This window comes from Gambusia affinis, linkage group LG02 (assembly GCF_019740435.1).
Source record: "Gambusia affinis linkage group LG02, SWU_Gaff_1.0, whole genome shotgun sequence".
NCBI lineage: Eukaryota > Metazoa > Chordata > Actinopteri > Cyprinodontiformes > Poeciliidae > Gambusia > Gambusia affinis.
The window spans coordinates 14,175,867-14,198,495 of NC_057869.1; the positions used below are offsets into that span (position 1 = coordinate 14,175,867).

Genomic DNA, 22,629 nt, shown 5'->3' on the forward strand with positions numbered 1-22,629 from the left:
AGCACCGCACACAAACACTCTCACACACGATGTAGTGGCTTTCTTATAGCGTGTTTAGTGATGAGATTGAGAGGAGAGTTGGAGTAATCCCCCGTGGCAGTCAGATCGCTCTAAAGGCCCTGACTGGCACTAAAAGGAAGCCATACTGCAGTTCAACAACATATTTAATTGCATCAGTATTTTAGCATAGCTGGTTTTGGAGTAACTAGTTTAGTACTGAATAATTTGCATAATTTATTTTCAATCTGTTTTTTTTTTTTTAAATATAAGCATTTGGCTTACCCTTTTTTTCCCCTACTGCCGAATGCAAATCCACACAAAGATCCAAAGGATGTCAAACATAAAAGACAAAAGCAGCATGTAAATATGTTTGCATATAGGCTTTCTACCTCCTTTTCTGCCACTGCTAATGAGCTGAGGGCAGCAGGGCCATGCTTTGTCTTTTAAGGCAGACAGAAGGTAAGCGGGGAAAGTAGTGAGTGTTGGGCTGCAGCCTACTAAGCTTACACACTTGACAGCATCGTGTTGTTCATGTTCCGGCTGTGTTGCTTTGTCACCTGTGTGCGTGTGTGTGTGCGTGTGCATGTGTGTTTGCATGCATACTGTCAAATCCCCACAACAGCGGTGCTCTCATGTGTTTACTCCAAGCCCAGAAACTGTACACCGCGGCTGTAATCAGAGCTGTAGAGTGCCTCACAACAACAGTATTCCCTCATTATGGCTCCAGCGGATCACCCTCACCTCCCGGGTTTGTGATTATAGTTTCTTCTTGATGTCTATGCATACAGCGGTGATGCATATGGATGCAGACAAAGGGATGTGTCTGCACATCGAATTTCTTCATCTAGAAGTAATTTCAGTGAAGTGGATTTTTTTTTTTTTTCCTATTTTGATGGTTGAGATGAGAGAAATCAAAAATAAAGTTTTGTATTTTTTGCACACGATTTGCTGATCGCTTAGTTTAGTGACTCTTCAAGCGATAGCTTGCATTGTTTGGGTTGGTGTTAAGTACAGTAAGTAGACAGGTGTTTTGCTTGAGCTTCGTTCTACTTGCTCAAGTAAAACAAAGTTCAAGTACACGTTTTGATAATAAACAAGCCTCTTGCAATGCATAGTACTTATGTAAAAACTGTATAACAGTAAAACAATGTTTTTCCTTTTGCTTAAATTATAATACTCTTGCATTTGATCAAAGTTCTCCTGAAGCTCCTTAAATTTTTCTTTAAGTAATTGTTGAATCTTAATTGAGACCCATTTCTCAACAAGCTGCTCCTGCTGAGCTCTGAGGCACGCAGGCTGCTCAGCATTAATATAAAGTGAGATACACATCAGTTTCATCTGCATCAAACTGATTCCCATTATGGAAATTATAACATGCAGGGCCTCTTTTTTCCCCTCCATCACCACATCTCTTCTTGTTTTCTTATCTTACGAAGACAATTCCTGTGGTCAGTAACGAGGCAGTGACAGATTACCCACAGCGAAGCAGAGGCTGTCAGTGATGCTCAACTTGTGCACCACATGGGAATCATTTAAACGGACTGAAAGGTCATTTTTTGGGAGGTTCCGTCATAGGTGAAAGTCTGTGCAAAACGTCCTACATGTCCTTCTGTGTTTAATTTTCTGGATCTTTGTTTTTGTTTTTTTTGTTTTTCTGGTTCCATATCAGTTAGACATCAAGATCTTGGGTTATTCTGCTCACTTATTATGCGGTTAACAGCACATACACACAGACACACATGGCTTTGGTCTTGTAGTGGCCTGCTCCGCCCTCGGCTCGGCTCTGTCTCCGTGTCTCAGAGCACACATTCATTATCTAATCTTCCTCTATGTTTAATTTACAGCCTTTGCCGCTGCTGCCATATGCTCCTTTTGTCTCTCAGCCTGCTAACACACAGACAAATACACACACACACATTTGCTTGCATGTGCACACTGCTCAGCCCTCTGAAAAAAAAAAAAGAAAAGGAAAAACGGTAAAAACAAACATGTGAAAGGCAGACTGCATCCACCTTCTTTTAGCACCACTTCTTAACCCTACCACAAGCTTGCTTTGACACAGACGGAGGTGTGTGGGTCTGATTATGTCTCCTGCTGCTCGTGCATTCACAAAGTGTTGCTCCGAGGAGACAAACTGACCTCTTTGAGGTGAGATACCTTTGTAATGTTCCCCTTTTTTCTCCTGCCTTCTTTCTCAAGCATGCCTGCTTGCCCTTTTCATTGTCAGCAACCTGAAGAGGGTGTGGCGTTTTGCATTCGGAGCCGTCACCTTCTTTGCTTTTTCTTTTTTTTTTTCTTTTTCTTCATATTTTTCTCTGCTGAAGGAGTGAAATACACACACATCAGAGTGTCTGTATATCTGCATGCAGAGCTCTGTGTGCCGTCTCTATGCTTGCTCATCCAGGGGCAGCTAATGTAGTTTTGTTGTGAAATATAAATGGAGCAAGAGCAGCCACGCTGTAGATGAGCACTCCCAGGCCTTTTTATGCATTGATGTTGTGTGAAGAGCCCCTATCCTTATTCATTTTCATGGCTCTGTACTCCCGCTATTGACTTAAAGTGCAGCAATGCTACCACCTACTCTGGCGCTTTTGGGAAACATAATGAGCCACAGTGAAGGGAATTTAAATGCGATGGAGTGGGTGAGGGCAAGGGATGAGAGAGGCTAACACAAGGGGAGCAAGAGGGTATGTTTGTATTTATTCCCAGTGAATTTCTGCATTGTTCTTTTTTTTTTTTTTTTTTTTTACTTACTTTTTTTTTTTTGCCTCCAGGAGTTTCTCTCTGTTTTTAACATCCCTGTTTCACAAGTAACTTCCCCTGCTCTCTTGGCCAGGAGCACATGTTTTGAAATGACGTATTCACACACTGAGACACTTTCAGCTTGCGTGCGTGCGCGTGCCCGTATGTGGGTGTGTGTGTGTGTGTGTGTGTGTGCGTGTGTGTGTGTGTGTGTGTGAGACAGAGAGTTTGTGGTTTTCAGGGCTTTTTCTCTGGCTCCAGAGACCCTGGCCAAGTCAGTGGTGAGGTTTGGCTCTTTTCTCTTAACACAGTGCACACACAGTCTTGAGCTCATACAGACACACATTTCTTCCACTCTTACACCGCTTTTTTTTTTCTTCTACCACTTCTTTTGCAGACAGCGCGTGCCCACCTTTTCTACCTTCTCACCCTCCCTGCAAGTACAGTAGATCCCGGCTCATTTTAATAGTCTCCCGGAATAAACCTCCGTTATATTGCAGCACACCTCTAAAGCACTAAACTCCTTTTTTCCTTCCCTTTTTGCCTCCAATGCAATAAACGCACCCTCCCACGCTGACACACAAAGAATGCATCTCCTTCCACTTCTTAATGAGACAAAGAACCATTGATTTAGCAAGGAGTACAAGGAGTTAGAGGTGATCGATCTTCTTAGGCCTGTGGACAGACTCACGGGGGCTGCAGGGGAGGGAAGCAGACTGGTGTGATCAGGAGATAGCATCCCTTTAATGTGGTCACAGGGGCTACAATAGGTTGATCTGAATGTGGCCTTCATGACATACATGGCTTCCACCCTGGCAGATCAGGACGAGAAAGAGCTTTGATAAGGTGGCTGCAGCTGAGAGAAAAAGAGAGAGAGACAGAGAGAGAGAGAGAGAGAGAGAGAGTGGGGTGATGAAGGAGGGGGTGATGGGATTGAGATGGAAGTGGTGCAGTGATGCATGAAGTCTCGAGGAGTCTGTGTGTGTCTGCGTGTGGTGAGGAATTTCATGGTGAGGCTGAGGTCTGCCTCTCGTGGTGTGTATGAGAGCCAGCTGTCAGCATTTGTGTCTTCTGAGGTTGTAGTAAATATATATTTGTGAGCTGACTTCCCTTCTTCCCTGCCGCCATTTAGAAAAACATGTGAACAGTCAAACAAATCCCAAAAAAACTAGCTTAGAAATATCTTTAGTTTCCTGTTGTGTTTGGACAATGCAATATGAAGGACACCTTTTTTTTTTTCTTACAAGTTTTATAAAAATGTGAGTCTTTATGGTCTGTGTGATGCTCAAAAACAAAACGAAACCTGTCCTTTGCTTGCAGGTAGCAATAAAGTTTTACCTTTCCCTTGGTGCCACTGACGTATTGGGTACATTTGAAGTTTAATATTGGCTTGTGGTTTCTAGTGACCATTTGTAAAGGTAACCCTTATGTCATTGTTTTTTGAAATCTCTACACTGAAAGGGGCTTTTTTTTTTTAAGTTAAAAAAGGAAACTCCAGTTTTGTTTGTGTGTGGATGAAAGGAGACCAAGAATAACTTCTTGTTTCTGGAAAATGTTCAGCCTAGTTCTGTGCATTAGTTTGCATAAAGGAATGTGGTTTGAATTAAATCCCAGAACACCCAGTTTGGTAAAATAGATTATTGACAGGAGGTAGTCAAAGTCAATCAAACCAGCATCACTTCTGGACATCGTCTCCAACTCTACGTATGCCACGGTAACAGCAATGAAAAGCTATTAAAAAAAAATGTTTTTTTTAAATCTTGCGTTTGACAGCTTATCCTCACAGATTCTGCATTCTTGCAAATAGCCAGTTTTGTAGGATGCCACATCCCTGCCAAAAACTAGAGGAGTTTATTGAACAATCACAACATCGCATTATGTTGTGCGTGATCAGAGCTCATAGCTCTGATCTCGACGGCATTTTGATTTATTCACAGGCCCATGAATGCAGCAAAGTGAGCAGTAAAACACACTCTTATTAATATAAGTGCTGTTGTGATAGCTTAATATGCTCCTTGGGTTTTTGGCAAATATGTGGTCCTACAGTTTTGCACAATATCATAGTTACAGGTTGGACAGATACATTTTATTTGAGCATGGATCTAGATGTTCTCTTTTAAATACTTTTTAAGTTTCTTTGCTGTATGGTTTTTCTAACTCATGATCTTTGTTACTGTAGAGATTTTTAAATTCTTATAAATACCTTTATTTGAACTTCTGCACCTTTGTGCTTCTGTTTGGATCACTGGGAATTTCCCTTCTAGAGACCAAATGAACAATTGTTTTTCATCAAACATACCATGTTCCAGTCCAGTTTTAGATGATATAAGATGATATAATTATTCAGACATCCGTTGTTACTTAGGTCTACTCTGACTAAACAAAGTTGCTTCTCTGCAATCAGAAAGTTGTGGGTTTCATCTAATTGAGCTCAATTAGAAGGTGTGTCCAAACCTTTGGTCTGTACTGTATATCCTCCATCACGTGCTGATGTGGCAAAGCACTGGGACAATGTGGATTTAGGGTGAACATGGTTTGAGTAGTCAATATGACTACAAATAATTTAATTTAACTTAATACACACGCTTATTATTATAAGCGTGCTATTATTATAAGCATTGTGTTTGGTGGTAAGATGTCTTTTTATACAAAGACCAAGAATGAAGATTGGAGGAATGGGAGTGATGTAGCTTTGGAAATGATGGGGAAGAGAGACAGGGAGCTGGTCGTCTCTTTTCTGTCATCATGTTACATCTGCACCTTCATGTCTATAAAACTAACACAAAACCATCTGCTTAATGTCCTGGATGTTGTACTTAACTACACTTTCGGAATTCAACATTTGCTTTTCAGAGCTTTCTCTTTTGCATCACTGTTTGCACAGAAAAATACTGCAGATGAGTGCATGTAAACATTCTAATCACTTCATGGTTAGCCCTGAGAGGATGTCATAATTTGCTGAATCCTCCTCACTGACTCCTTCACCCTGCCGCGCAGCATCCAAATGAGAGACGGAAAAGAACATGGGGACATATGGTACGAGGCCAAATGATTGCAGACGTGTGAGTGAAATGTGTGATACGCTTATTGTGGCTTGGCTCTGCTCTCCAAAAGTGGTTTGGAGGTGGTTATTAGCTGCAGCCTGATGCTTCTCTGTGGAGCAGAACCTGGCAGTCGCTGAAACCGATGACGACAGAGTTCTGCCCAGGCCAGGACCTTGTGACTGGCCTGAGGTTTTGAAGCTACCCCTTTCCCAGCATGGAGACCTTCCTCCCCATGGTGCACAGCTTGGCTCCAGGTTGATTGGCCCTGGACCCCGTTGATATTGCATAATGATCTACACTGAGGTTAATGAGTAGTCGTTCTAATAGATATTAATCCATTTTAACACTTCAAATTTTTAGAGCAAAATATAAAGAAATGATTTGAAACTGACTGAATCAAATAGCTTTGGATTTACCAGAGATGGATGTGAGCATGTTTGTGCCCAGAGACGCACCTAAACCTTGCACAGCTGTTACATGTAACACACACTCACAGACGCGCATCATGTTGAATCCATCATGGCCCTTGTGTCCTGAGCTGCCAGCTGCTCACTGCTGTGATACCACAATTGTCCTGTTGCTACGATACACACGCGTTCACAGAGCGCCTCACCCCTTGTCACACACAGTCTGTTTTCCCCCATATGTTAACAACATGCCACTGATTGTACGCATACAAATCAACACACAAAAACACACAATGGACTCCATGTTGAGCTCCACATGCCTGCTCATATTATACATGATCAGAACTCATGGTTTGTTTGTTTTTTTGTACGACATTTCTATACTAGACTGTTGGTATAACAATCCATATTTCATTTGAAAAATTGAATTTTATATGTTATTTATGACCCTGATTGGGATATTCTGAGCATATTTTTTTGTGGCTCAATTATGACTACATATTTCTCTTCTGCTTTTAATTTGATCAGCTTTTACTTTTGTGTTTGCTGTGTGGTTGTGGCCACAAATCTCTTCAATGCTTGCGAATTTAATTGGGCTGGAGGAAATGATAAAATCTATGTCTTTACGGTCAACAGAACGGTACAGTGGACTAGGAGGAATGAATTAGGCCTTAATAGGAGCCTTCAGCTGGTCTGCATTGTTTGGTCTGGTGTCTCTCAACATCCCCTTGATGATACTTCATAGATTCTCTATTGGCTTTAGATAAGGAGAGTTTTCTGGGAATCAAGCTCAGCCATACATGGACATTAAACTGGTACCTTCAGCCCTGTGTGCAGATGCCAAGTACTGTTGGAAAATGAAATCAGCATCTCTATAAAGCTCGTGAACAAGAGGAAGCACGACGTGTTGCTGGACTTTGGACTTTATAAAACACAATGGACCACCGACAGCAGATGAAATGGCACCAGAAATCCTCCCTGACTGTGGAAACTTCACTCTGGACGTAGGGCAGCGTGGATTCTGTGCCTCTTAGGCTCTGTAGCCTTGGTTTCGAAATAAAATGCACAATTGGTTGTTGAGGCGCTGTCTACGAACTTTTGAATAGACTTTGCTTCACAATTCTTTGAAGACTGAGGTTTTCTATGTAAAGTAATGTTCAGTCAACATTACATTAAGATGCTTCCACATAACCCTGTGTGGAAGACATAATCACAAACACATCACTCTTTGTGCAATGAATCTACATGATATAAAAATGTACTGTTTGAATTGAATCACCAATTAAATACATTACTTCATACTTTATGCTACTGTATTTACATTTAGTTTTTTAAGGTGTGAACATGCAGCCATATTTATTATATTGGAATATGATTTTCAATTAGGCTCCTTTATCAGATTAACAGTACCTCTTGAAAATATCAGCCTATTAGCAGCTCTTAGTCATACTTTTCATTAAGTCCATATTTCTGTATCAAATGTTGTCTGTTTTTGTTGGTTTTGTTGTGATATTCTAAACTTAAATGTCATCTTTTTATGATGAAAATTATCATAATAAACAGAATTAAGTGCTTGGAAACCTCAGCCCAGGCATTTAATCTATCCGTGTTTCTATTAGTGAATTGAGTTACTGAAATAAAGGAACTTTTCTATTATATTGAAAATGGATATCTTGAGTTCAAAATTGTCTGTACTTGCAATCATGGACCAGATGGGGCAGAATTGAGGGCATGTGGTTAGTTCATGACAACCATTAGAGGGTGCTATCTGCCTGCTACCTTCCTCACTGTTCTGGTGTGGCATCACTTTATCCTTATCAGTGGGGATGGCTCGACAGCAGCTCCTGCCTGTCTTCTCTCTCATCACCTCCCTGCCTAGCTCTCCCTCTCTGTTGTCTTTTTATCTCCTGCCTCCCTGCTCTTCCCCTGCTTTCTCCCTCTTCCTACCTTTTTTTCTTTTAATCCTTACCACCTCTCACTTCTCGATGACTACCTCTGCCTCTAGTCACACCTCTGCCAATTCTTGGCCTCTCACATTGTTTTTTTTTTTGTTTTTTTTTTATTCTTCTTCATTTCTTTTGAATGTTCACCTTCCCACAGCAGCACCAAATGAGTGCCCCCCTTTTTCAGAGCCTCACTTTATTTCTTCTTCCCTCCCCGTTTCTGGCTCTCTCTCCTGTGCTCTGCATCGCTCTTGCCCCCTCAGGGCTTTGTTCTGCCTTAATCAGCAGCTTAAGTGTTGCATTCTCCACAAGACAATGTCTGCCATTTAGCCTAGCTCTTTGTAAATAGGTGTGCCCTGTTTGTGCTCCAGCGGGCATGCCATGCCAGCCTTTGTGCGGTAGGGGCAAACGGACCTACACCCCTTTCCCGGCCCCCCTCCACACCCACTCGAAGCCACAGGAGGGTGAAGCCTTTGCATGCTCGTTGTCACAAACACACAGGCGAACCTGCAACAGCATGAGGTTTGGGAGCAGACTCTTACTGAGGGCTGTCTTTGAAGAGCTGCCATACCAAGCTATGTGCTTGGCCAATTTGAGCAGCAGAGTGAGGGATTCTTTTTACAATCAGCCATTCTCGAATTTAGTCTCCCTCAGCTTCTGACATGCAGCCTTAACCCATTTGTTCATCAGAAGCTGCCTTTAGTTTAGTTTACCCGTGTTTGGTTATGAAAGAGCAGCGGGAAGATTCTGCACGCAGGAGACCGGCAGCCCGTCTCCCTGCCACCTGGCACGCTCTCTCTAGAAAACACTGAAGGCCTCTCTGCCCAGCTGGATCATGCTTGCTCTCAGACTGGTGTGTCGTATCCAGCGAGCCAGCTTCCTTCCAGCACCGACCATCTGTCTGCATCCACAGTGACAACCTACCTGCACACAGAGGGAGGAGCAAACGGGGAGGAGCTGACAGGCAAACTGTACCGATGCCTGAGCAGATACACAAAGCATCCCTTTTACACGACATACAAGTCTGTGTTTGTGCACAAAAAAAAAAAAAGTATAGCAAACCATAAATCCTAACATTTTGTTTTTATCTTTCAAATTAAAGATCAATTGGGAACTAAAGAAAACACATGTGGATAACTATATCAACCCAGGACAGGCGAATGCAGGAAGAGGGGAGGAAAGTGAGCGTTCCCGTACTGGTCCATACTGTCCATGCTATCTATCCTCCTCAGATGGCCATTTGGGCTTGTTAATCTATCGCCTGGTAACAGAGACAGCCTATCAACAACAGCCACGCCCCTCTGCACATGCTCATAGAGAGAGGCTCATTTGGATCCTTGAAGAGAAAACATACACACACACACACACACGCGTGCGCGCGCACACACATGCAAAACTCCTCTCAAATCCTGGCCTGTCATTGCTCTCCATTGTGTGGCTGTGGTTGCTTTCTCCTGGTGTGACTGCCAGCAGATGGCTACCATGGAGCTGTCAGAGACGGCCTAGGGCCCCCACACACATGCAGGGACACACACTCGTACAAAAGGAGTCTTATTGCATACAGAACATATGCACAGTGCCCCGCTGAATGGTTCAAGTATTGGCTGTGTAACATTTCTCCAGGTCTGCTCATTCTTTAGTTTTCTACAGTACGCTTTTATGCTGTCAGAGTTTTTGCACACAAACTCACACAGAGGCTTCTGATGGACTCTGGAGCCACAGGTGCCCCCCATGACCCTTCCTCTGAGATGACTGTGTAATCTCATAAAAGGGCCGCCCTCATGCATTAACATGTCAAAAGCCCGTTGTTTTTTTTGTTGTTGTTTTTTTTTCCGTGTGTGAGTGTTTCCACTTATTTTGAGTTGTGCTTCTGCCTCTATCTTTTGCATCTTTGCTTCCATGCATCTGTTCATCCGTATTTATGTGTGTATTCCTCAGCAGTGCCATGTGAGTAGATGGAGGCGTCAGGCCTAATGGAGTCCATCACCCCAGTGTAAAATTCAGCTGCAGCAGCAGGGGGGCTATCTGGAGGTGAAAGGTCAGGGCTGGGGTGAGGAGTCGGCTGTAGTAACACAAGATTCCTGTAGTCGCTAATCATAGCTCTGATGAACGGCTGTAAAAAAGGGGGCAGCTGGTGGACAGGAGGCAGCGTGTGTGGCAAAAGACACAGAAAAGGGAGTGAAGGGAGGGGAGGGGGATGGAAAGAGGAGATCAGGGATTCTTTACCTCGCAAATAATTACCCACACACAGTTAGGCAAGGAGGCAGAGGGAGGACAGACTGTGATCCTGGAGGAGCTGTATATCAGAGACGACCGGCACAACAACAAAGGGTTCTATCAATGTCCTAAACTCCAGAAATATGCACAAAGCATTCACATGTGCCAAGAGAAGCACCTGCATGCTTCGTCACTCCGTCTTCTCCTTTCACACACACATACAGAGATTGTTGTGTCTGCAGAAAGCTGGAACTAATGACAGACTCTGTGTTGTGCGTGCTCACTCATCTGCCCCCTGGACACACTTTACCCACCCAGCAGAAAACAGCTCTGTGTGTTCTTTCTCTCCCTCCTAATTTCTTTTTCTCTCTGTCTTGTTCTCCCTGGTTCCCTACTTTCTTCCCCCTCTTGAGACTAGACTTGTTTTTGCTGTGCTCTACTGTATATATTACCCACTGTATATCTTTTCCTGAGGCCTGAAAACAGATATATAAGTACAACATCGGTTTTGGCTGACACCAGGTATTCCAACCTTCCAGGTCCTAGTAAATAAAGTTTGCATGCAAAAATTTCAGTTAGTTATATATGGGGAAAATATTGAACCTCCGCTGTGATATGGTTATATTTAGCATCTCTTAACGCGTCAGAATTGCAGACAAGTATTGTCTGCAGTTTCCAGGAAACTAAAATGGCAAAATATTTCCTGCTGCAAAACTGATATTGTAATGATGCTAACCATTTCAAGGGCAGGGCAGCATTTAAATATAAGTTGAAGTATCCACTGCTGTGGTATAAATTATTAGGGCTGTCCATTCTTATTCCATTCTGCGTCCATTCTTATTCCATTCTGCAATAAGATGCTGCAGCTTTTTGCAACATTTTGGGCTGTTGTAAATCTCCTAAAGTTGGTTTGTCTGTCATAATAACTTAAAACCTAGATAATAAAATAAAACCCTCTGTTAACATGAACTGTTAAAAGCTGTAAGTAATATAGTCAAAGAACAGGTTGGAAGATTTAGATCATGTTAAGGATTTTTAATCTGAGGATTATTTTTTGTTTGCTTTAGTTGTGCGTGTGACAGGTGTTTTCATTTTGATGGCTCTGCCCTCCATCTTTGTCTTTGTTTTTTAATTACATGATCACTGGCTAGTCCAGTTTTTTTACAAGGACAGCCTTTGTTGGTATATGTCTATGTACTTACTCTTTAGCATGAATGGGCCTTAAATCCGTCTGCTTGTTGATCTTTCTTGACAGTTTTGGTAGATGATGCAGCAGTTTAGCAATTCCTGGCAGGATTTGTTATTGGTACTTAAGAAAATCAAATCTGCCCATTTCAGTCTGCCTTGGTTCTATTCATTCATCATTTCAAAACATTTATTTTTTGCCAAATTATCTGAATATGTTTCTAGCATCACAAGGTTTTAACTTCACTTGTACAGAATGCAAGTAAGAATTGAAGAAAAACATTGAAGAAAAATACAAGTAGTCATACTTTGGGTGCAAAACAAATTGACAAACTCTCCATAGAGTTTTGCTTTATAGAGAACAAACTGTGTTTACCTGAGTTTGATTTTTAAACAGATTCCAGTTCATTTAATCTTAGAGGGTTCAAACCTTTCTAGCATTTCTCACTAAAGACACAAAAGTGCATGTAAATTTGAATTGGCTAAAGTGCATTCTCAAATTCCCGAGAAGCAGAAAATCAAGAGTGATTTATGTGATGCTTATATTAGGTCGGTGGCTGTGTGTTCTTACATTTAGTTGGGAAACAGGCTGAGAAACAGTCAGCTTGTTTCTGCTCACAGCTGGACTTAGCAGGAAGAGGCCAATCGATCGCACTCTCCCTCTTCCTGTTGAAGCTGTTAGTGGACTTGGATGGAAGACACGCCTCTAGTGGTTTCCAGCTGTGTGTGTGTATGTTTGTTTTGTGCATGTTCCTTCATTGTGCATGTGTTAGCAAGAACATATTTTTCTTAAACTAGCATGTTGTCTGAAACCAAACAAAATTACGGACACTTTCCTAATTAATATGTATTGACACATATCCTGGTTCTTTGCATTCACAGTTGGCAGTTTACCTCAAGGTTTTGTCAATAACAGTAGTAAATCCAATGTATTAACCTTGCATTATCTGCTACAGACTGAGGTGTATATGTGACTGTCAGTACAATAATGTTTTGTGTTCATGCAGTTTTAATGTCTCCCTCTTCCTGGTCTGTGTGACAAAAACCTGCCTTGAAGGAGGACACACAAAAACCTTCAGGGGTCAATAAAGTATTATATCTTTGTTGGGTCACTCGTGTCCTTGCATCCTGTTCCCGGGCCAAAACAAACCCAATGAGTGACAAAATGTTCACGATGACACTTCAGATTTAGTACTTTGTATCCTTTGAGCCCAGTCCTTCAGGATACACATGTTTGTTTTATCGACGACATCCCCGGCAACCGAAGGCCGGAATAATATCCAGGGGTTAGTTGCATCAGCTTTCGCTTTGGCTGATCCCCTGACCTCTAGCATCCTGCACTGCTAGGGGGGTTTACTTTAGCTTGTGTACACCACCTACAGTGTATAAGGGTCTGCTGAGTCATTCTGAAACCTATTAGCAATTATAATGTTTGCTAAGGTATTACTTTAGACATGGAGCTGAGGCTGATGATGGTGTGCTCCAAGGTCAAGTCCACCATCATTTATGGAGTTCTCTTGAAACCTGGCCATACTGTATAATCCACTGTGTATCAGTTCTTGTCTTACAGAGGAGAGGCTTATTGAGCGATAAAGTGAATTTTGATTATTTACTATACTTTTTAGCTTTGAGGGTTCTAGTATCTGTAAGTGGGCATGCAGGTCAAGTTGTCTTTCTTCATAAATATTAGAAATTTTACAAGGTTCAGCCAACATTGAAATTTTGTCAGCCTAAGGACAGCTGATAGAATAATACAATAAAATAATTGTATGCTTGTACACTCTTTAGGTTTGTTGAGTTTGTATGTGTCAAAGTGTATCCATCCAGCCAAACCCCGGATCAGCCTCAGTGGAGAGATTGCTTCTGTGGGGCTTCCTGTGCGTCTGCCCTTGACTGACCCAAATGTGACCTGTGTTTGGCCCCTGGGCCTCCTCTGAGCTATTGTGGGGACCTCTGCCTTTGTTGTGAGTGTGCACATAGAGTATGTGTGTGCTTGTGTTGGTGGTGTAATTTGAGTTCCAGGTTAGGACAGGACCGCTGTATGGTTCATCCAGCCGGAAAAAAACAAGACACAGGAGCCTTGGGTAAGGCAGGGAAAGGAGGAGCAAAGTAGTGGGACAGCTTAACGAGTAAAAAGTAAAGAGAAAGGGACAAAGAGTAGCAAAGCTCTTTTTTAACTCTGTGTCTTTGCGAGAGAGATGTCAGTATGTGTCAGTTCGCTCCACTAACCAGCCTGTAGCATGAGAAGCAGCTCACTCCCCTTCCTTCTCACACATTCTTGCTTCCCTTCTTGGCAACTATCTCTCCACTTTCTTCGCTCGTATCTTTTGGTGATAGCTTTTCTGCCTCAGTTGAGAAGAAGCGAAACACTCCGCGGCTCAGGGGAAAATGACAAGACTAAGTTAGAGACCAAGCAGTGAACCCATCATCTCTAAGAGGCTGGCAGTGCGGAGTGCAGGTCTTCTCCCGATCGCTCCATGGCTGAATGGGGAACGGTTGCTCCAATTGCAGCGGGGACCAGGGCCCCGAAGGCAGGGCCGCGCTTCCGGCTCTGCTCCACTATTCTCCTCGGTGCCGCGAGGAGGGCAGCTCACAGCTCTTCAAACACAGACGGGATCAAATCTTCAAATCCCCTGGAAATGTCAGCCACGTTTGAGGAAATGTCAGCAGAGCCGAGAACACACACAAACACCTATCGACCAGAGCATGCACGCACACAGGCAGTCGCGGCCAACGCCATGAAAGAAGAGCACTGGGATATAAGGCATCCATTCCCTGTGGGTAAAAATAAGTCTCATGTCCTTATTTTTTAGAAAGCCCAAGGGAGAACTTTTGTTTGCTGGTTGTTGTTCACAGTTATGCCAAACTTCTAATCTCTAGCACATTCTCATGATTAAACATCTGCTTTAGCGCTCACAAACACCAAGTGATGCAATGCATAAGTCAAACACGTGGCAATACCAGCAAAGTGAAGACTAGAATATTTTACATTAAAGCGAAACTGTAGACAGCAAGACATTTACAAAACAAAAGCATAAAAATGTTGGAAACTGGCAATAATAAACCAACATACTCAATGTATTCAAAAACACAAATATTGTAGAGTGAGGTATTAGCTCAAAAACAGTTTCTGAACACCTACTTCCTGGTTGATTATGGTGATACGAAAGGAGATTTCCATCAAGAGTTTTACCATTTCTGCTCTTACCTTTTCCCATAAAACAAAAATATTGAACACCACGTGAAAATACGGTGAATCAAAAGTCTTCAAACATAGATCTTCAGGTGATCTCATCTTCAGGCAGTGACATCATGCCGGGGTCGTATTGATCTCTCCTCACTCCTGCTGACTAACTTATCGACATCCTCAAGTGTATTTCCTGTCTGGCCTGTCAGCAGTGTTTATGGATGGCACTGCTCCCTGGTGACACACTCACACATACGCACAGAGTAGAAGCTATAACATGGCCCCCATGCAAACAGGAAGTGTACCCCCAAGACTATGTTACATCATGTTATAAAAGCAGAGACACACGCATAGATGTTCATCCCCGCCACTTCTTATTGATGTAGTGCTTGATCCTGGCCTCCTCCTTAATGAATCTGGCAGGTGCTGACCTGCAGGTTCCATGGAAGTATTGACCGACGTGGACCTGAAAGCTTCAGGTCAGAAGGATCAGAGGAGAAAAAGTAATTCTCTCAAGGTGCATGCCTTTTTGAATGATGTGCTTATGAATGATGCTCCATCATTCCTCTGAGGTGGCAACGAGTCTAATACCTAGTTTGTGTGAGCCGAGATGGTGTCAACGCCGTTTCATGCAACTGACAGGAGAAATGTTGGTTGTGAGTGCCTTGACTGAAAAAAACAATATAGAAGACAAAAACAGAAAAAAAAAAAAACAGAATCACGTACATGTTACTGGTGAAATCTGCAGGCTGTCTTGATGATTGTATATTCCTGTCAAGGTCGGCACTCGGCTGCTAATGTCTTGTGATCCTTTAAGGGCACACACAGTACTCCACACCGCTTTTTAATTCCTGCTGGCAGGCTCCCTACATGTAGTGCAGCATCATCCATTACCAGCTTCCTCCTTAGCGATTAGAGAAGATAATGCTGAACTGTGGAATTAACCTCAATTAGTTCTACCTCTGTAGATCTTTCTCATTTCACCTCATGACTCCAGCTCTGCATCTTAAATGTCCCTGGTCTGTTTCTGGTCTCTTGAGAGGGCATTTGTCAGAATGGGAAGTAATATATTAATAATGTAATAATATGGCATTACTTTATTTACTCGATGCAGAAGATAAAACAATACAGATACAAGTAGTAGTTATTCTACTTGCACCTGTTGGGGTTAAGGTTCTTAACCCCAACAGGTTAATATTAAACTTTGTCGCATCCTGAAATCTTAAGTGTTTAATGCCTTTTGAATGTGCATAACAGTTAAAAAACACTAATACCAGTTTACTTTTTAAAGTTCTTAATTGCATTCAATGCAAATGTTTAATTTGCAAACATTTACAAAGCTGCATACTGATGTTGAGTTGGCCAGGGGACTAAAGCCTGAGCTGCTAGGTAGGTCAGAATTAAACTTTTGTAATGAACAGCTGCTAAAATTAATTCCTAAACTGCTTTGCCATGTGTGGTTTAATACAATTCCAATACTATAAAGCAGTTGTAGTAATTTTACTTCACACCCTAAGAATTTTGTTTTTTATGCCAGTAAAGTGAAGATTTCATCTTGATCTTACAGTTTAGAGATTGTTGTCCAGACAAAACAGGACAACAAACAATGATTTTACAACTTGTTAAATTATCCATTCTGAAGTCCAATTATTGACTTTATGACCTGTAGTTGAGGTGACACACAGAAGTGTGTTTTCCTTTAGCAACCACTAAATAGTGGTTGCTACATACATGTTTAATATAGGCATCATGGAGTAATTACATTTCGGAAGAGATGGAAAGAATTTGAATTATTGGCCACATGTAGTTGTAAATACAAGAGTGAGAAACAGGGGAATTTAAACTTTTTAAAATCTTTTACTGAACTACAGAGTGTTTAGTTAATTCCTTGTGCAAATGTGTTCAAGCTGAAAAAACTGAGGGAGTTTCTATGAATTCTCTTAATAGATGCCTGTGTGCAGAATCACCTGCTAATTAGCAAATTAGCATGCTTACATTAACATTTAGCTCAAGTAACTACTGTGTTGCTGGCAAAGCATCTGTTGTGATTCTCATTTTCTTTCGTACTCAACAGGTGTCTGAATATTTGTCACTTTAACAACTCCATACAGGGCTGACATGTTATACCACTGCTAAATAGTAGGGATCCCTACAAGTCAGATGATGCATTAGCAATGTGGATGCTTTCAAATCTCAAATGTGTTACTCTCCACCATCTGTTATGTTGATTTGTGGATACGTTTTGTGGGCTTAAGTTTCTCCTGTGCCAGAACTGCTGTTTAGCAACCGTGTCAGTTTCACTTTTGTATTTTAACCCTTAGAATTTGAGTCACTCATTTGGCACTTCTGTTCATAAAGAAAAGAAAAAGAAGTGGTTGAAAGAGCAGAAGAAAACTTGTAATCAGGTTTGTTGTGTATTTTTCTGAGAGTGTAGCTATAATCCCCTGGGTCAGACATGACTATTTGCGTGAAAGGTTGTTTTTTTTTGTTGTTGTTTTTTTTTTTTTCACACATGAGGATGTAAACTGAAGAGGCACACCCAACCTGTCAGGTGAGGAAGATAAACAATGAAATTCAATAAAGTGGAATGGGGAGTACACTGTCTTCCTGGCAACTCTTAGTCACACAAGAACCCAATAACTGTGTGGCACGGCAATTACAGTGCGTGGGAGAAGTGGATCATTACCTTGTACAAAGGGTGGGTTTACTGTTAAGTGAGGTCTCTTTAAATGCGTTTTAACTGCTGGTGCTGCTGTAAAGCAGCTGTCTGGGCTTGAAGAGAGGGCAGGTGGGGAGGTCTGAAAGAGGCCGTTGAGACAGAATAGAAAAAAAAAAAAAATTATTCTCATGACCAGTTGGTGAATTTACATACAGACCAACAGCCGAAATGCTTGTGGTTTTTTTTTTTTGTGTGTGTGTCACAGTTACGGTTGTGGGTTTTGCCCACTCTTTAACTGGAGGAAGAAGCATTCATATGCCCTGATTTTCACAAACACCTGCAAACATATGATCACATCCCTCCACTCTTCAGGAGGAGTAAATTAGAAATTTGTGTGTGTGATTTATTTTTAGCAGAGTGTGTTTAAGAGAGGTAGTAGAGCCTTGTCAGTCTTCAGGGCTCTCCTCTGCTCTGTAGTACAGTGTTTGTAGCGCTTGCTGAAAGCTATGTATATTTCATAAGCCCAGGGTGCCTTTTTGTCTTAAGATATGATGCACCTCCCCTGCCTGTCTCTCTGCTGATCGTCAGTGGAGGGAGCCATCACAGACTTTTCCCTTTTTTTTTTTTATCTACCCCATTCCTCTCTCTCCATCTTGACAGGCGCCCTCTGCTTTTCATGGTCAGCTTGTCTCTGTCGTGAAGTCTCATCCGGCTTTCCTCTTTCTGTTGTGGAGCATACTGGAGTGGAGCACATCCAAAACGACCGGTTCTGTCAGGCAAAGCCATTCTCTCAGTGTCTCTCTCCATCTTTGATTCTGTCTGTCTGACTATTTTGCAGCTCTGTCACTTCAGGGAAGGGGCACTTTTTCACCTGGAGCTGCATCCCCCTTCAGTTGTTGTCTTTTTATAGCAGGAATCAGAGTGCTTTGACAGTAGCTAAAAATGGTTGCACCGCTGACAAAACAAATCTGCAATTAATGGCTATATTTGCAACATCAGGTTCTATTTATGGTGAGAGATTTTTTTTTTTTCCTTTTTTTGCTGGCTTTGCTTTTTCAGCCCCAATAATGCTTGAAAATCACAGAATCCCAATTGGGTTATTTAGTGAAGGGGTTGCATTTTGAACTAATTTCTTTTAGTACTGCTGATAACTTGCATTACTTTCTGTCCTCTTAGGTAATTTATGCTCAATTTTTGTCCATTTACAGTGCCATGAAAATCTTTCGTCCCATTACACATTGATTTTGTCGCAGTTAAATGTGACACAGTTTAATGCCATAGACAAAAAGCTGTGATGATTTCATTTAATAAACTAAACAGCTATCCAAACTAACCCACATTTATGTGAAGAATATAATATACTATAAGTATAGTAATATAATCATGAAATGACTCCAATTGTCCAGATTTTTTGCTTCAGTCTCACAGCAACACCAAGGCCTAAATTGACATCCATTAGTCAAAAAAGGGTTTCAGAGTAATTTTTGAGGCTTTTAGGCTCGAGCAAACCACTGCGAGAGTCATTTTCCTCAAATGAAGAAAACATGGAACAGCTGAACCTTGCTGGAGTGGCTGGCCTACCAGAATTACTCAAAGAACACAGGAGGCCACAGAACAACACAGAGTAACAACTAAAGCACTGCAGATCTCACCTTCCTCAACTGAGGTCAGCATTTATGATTCAACAAGAAAAAAGAAAACGGGCAAAATGGCAGAGATGGGAGAGATCAAGGGCAAAGACTATTGCAGACTAAAAAGAACACAAAGATCCATATTTATTTTTGCCACAAAACCATCTTGATAAAGAATAGTTTAGAAAATATTCTGAAACTTTTTGAAAGTTTTACAGTGACCTAGTCAAAGTCTGAAATGCCATGGCATGATCTGAAAAGGTCTGTCAAAGTGACTGAATTAAAACTGATTTGCAAAATAAGAGTGGATCAAAATTCCTTCACAGCAATTTGAAAGACTTATTAACTATTGGCTCTAATTGTTGATGCCAATCATGCAACAACCAGGTAATAGGTTTAGTAACTTTTTAAATTTGGGTTAGTTTGGATAACTTTTTATTACATTAATTATCTTTGCTTTTTTTTTTTTTAAGTATTAATTTAGGTTGTATTTGGTTGATGATCAGACACATTTATGTGCGACAAAAAAGACAAAATAAATCAGTGCCACTGATCACACTTTCACTAATGTGGCTAAAAACAAACTTTGGACGTAAGACTTATAAATTGATATTTTCTGCAAACAGGTTCATCTTTTGCACAAAATAACCTCTAATTTTGTTTCTTTATTTTTTATATTTTTCCAGGCCAGTGCTTTGGTTTCAAGTAGCACTGGAGCCACTACAGAGACAGACTCAGGGCCTTCACGACCTGCACGGGATCACACTCCTTCATGCCCTGTGACCTTAGCGCCAGAGAGAGGAGACGCTCCACTTCCCAGTAAGCGCTAAAGGCACAAATGACCTCCTTTTTCCTAAATTCGACCTTATTCATTTCTCTTTTTGCCTGAACTGCATGTTTGGTCTATTTTGTGTTATGTGTTTGCAATATGAATTAAAACCTTTACCACTCAGTGTTGAGATTTTCACATCCTATCAGAGAAAGTTATTTCAAGTTGTGATCCCTGTCGACTTGGCGTTGTTCAGTCCTGATTCTAAAATGAGAGTATTCCAACAACAGAAGAGCTGCTGCTTCTTTTCTGCAGAAGCCTCAGTTTGAGTAGAGAGCCTTTGAGATTTTACTAATTCTTCAAGCAGAGTGGTAGTAAATACGCCTTCCAGAATTGTAGAATCTGTTAGTTTGCATGTTATCCATTGATTTTGCTTCCCTCACTGCATTCCAGTGAGATGATCTAAGATCAACGGCCCACAGCAGATACATTAACATTAGCTTTTTTTTACCAGCCAGAAGCAGCATGTTCTCACTTTAAGTGTTTATTGCTGTGTTGTTGGAACCTGTTTGTATTTTGTTGCCATGACTTTAAAACAGACCTCTCTGCAGAACATGCAGAGGAAGTTGAGTTTTAACCACTACAATTAGTCATATACACACACACACACACACACACACACACAAAAAGTCACTCCCATCAGTTAGCACTTTTCTGACCCAGCTGCGTGGAAACTCAAGAAATTGCGAGTCCCCAGAGAGATGAAGCAACTCAAAAAGTCACAAATAATAGTTTTGACGCTGTCTCCTAGACGTGTGCTGACGTGTCAGCTTTATGCATCTGTTTAGCCACGCTCCATCACCTCTATATATTTCCACAATATCTGCCACTTCCTCAAACAAACTATGTTAACTCAATATGTCGACACCCATCCTGTCTACACTCTGACTCAGGATGGGACAGTAGGGATTTGCCTCTAGTTTGCTTTGCAAATATCTGGTGCTCCTGCTTGTTTAGCCAGCCTTTGACTGCATTGTTAAGCAACTGCTCTAAATTATTACTATTTCAAATCTGCCAAACCAACCACAACACATACAGAAAAAAAAAAAAACAACCCAAAAAAAACGTAACACATCCAGTCAAGCTGTGCTTTTGATCAGCGAAACGTTAGAGATCAGGAAAAGATTACAAGTTAAACTGTTAGCAAGGCTTTATTTAAAATGTATATCAGATTGAGGTAATGTGAACCTTTTTGTGATGCTTATTCCCAACCTCTTGGTTACAAACATGCTACTTTGTACTTCATACACGCGTGCATAAAGGAGTCTGTCTGTGCCGTGGATTTTAAGAGTGAAAAGTGTGATGTCTGTCTCCTCACATCAGTGTTGCTGGATGACTTTTGGTCTCTTTCACTTTGTCTCTCTCTTTTGTGTGAAGTTTAAATTTATTCTCTCCACCGTTTGCTTTTAACTTTGCTGCTTCAACTCTTTTGCTCATCGCTCTCATGCTCAGGCCTCATTTTCCCTTTTCTCTAAGGCTATTTCTGTTTAGCCATGAGGGCCCCCCCTGTAATTTACAGAAACTCATCTCAAGCTCCCTTTTCAACAGATCCCTCACATGTACTGACACACACACAGACACGCGCACTCCCACACATAGGGACACTCTTGCACAACCACAAAGTGCTTGATTAAACAGTCATGACAAAGGGGCCACCCCTCAATAAACAGACACACAGGCATAACACTGAACGATCCTCTCAGTGGTTCATTGCGGGTTTGAAATGGGGTTTTCATGAGTTATTTAAGTGTTCTCCATCATGAGTGTCTCGCTGCAGCTCCCACCGACATGACACGGACCATTTCCCCCGCTCAGGCGAGAAACATGGCATAACGCATGACTGTGGTGTTTGCACGAAGTGGAATAGAGAGGTAAAGGATCCAAGAGGCATAGTTTTATATGATTTAGTCTGTGAACACTGAATCTATAGAAAATATATGTCTGTTGCTTACCATATCATGTATGTTTTTTTTTTGTTTGTTTGGGTTTTTTGTAAGTGAACCAAAGTTGGTTTAAATGATCTGACATGTCACAGTAATTTGTGAGAGTTTTCACGATGGAGCCGCAGCAAACAGATTTGCTGAATATCATTTCAGAAGGTTTAAACCAAAATCCCATCCCTGCACGTTTTATTGACTGTGAAGTAAACCTGGTCTTTACCAACCACACATTTACTCAGCAGTTAATTACTTACCTATAAATAATTATTATTATTATTTTTTTTTTAAAGTGAATCAGCCAAAATGGCAGTGACTCACTTTATTAAAGGTGCAGCATGTAACTTTTACATATTTGTTAAAATTGTCACCATGTCGTGACTCGTGACGGTAATAATAAGAGCAAGTAATCTGTTTAAACAGCGAGCTCCTCCACCACTTCCCTGTGCTACAATTGCCGTTTGAAGACATGTGCCGCTCCCAAACATAAAACAGCCAATCAGAGGAGTGTCGTAGCGCTGTCAATCAACCTCACGCTGCTGCATGCCCTGATGGCAGAGAAACCACTTCCTGCTCCAGGAAAATAATTTATCTGCTCTTATGGATGGCCAGGCTAACTGGCTTGAGCAGTTACGCTCTACTAACAGGGAGAAACTGTTGAAAGTGGGAGGTTGTGAGCAGTGCATACACAATGATGATTGACAGAGCTAAAACCCTCCCCTTGGCTCTGATTGGTTGTTTTCCAAGGAGCGATGTAGCTGTGCAGATGACAGCAGGACCACTGGTTTATTGAACATGACAATGAGCTCACTGTTCTCCAGTAGCTCACAGGTCAGAATTAAATTGCG

General features: G+C 41.5%; 1 protein-coding gene across 2 annotated transcripts in view; it reads left to right on the forward strand.

The window, feature by feature from the left end:
* gse1b (Gse1 coiled-coil protein b) overlaps window positions 1–22,629 on the forward strand; it is a 180,628-nt gene that overhangs the window by 31,701 nt on the left and 126,298 nt on the right. For both annotated transcript variants that reach the window (XM_044137379.1, XM_044137368.1), the window contains one exon: window positions 19,702–19,834. In XM_044137379.1, coding sequence (XP_043993314.1) covers window positions 19,702–19,834 — 133 coding nt within the window. The remainder of the gene's footprint in view (window positions 1–19,701; window positions 19,835–22,629) is intronic.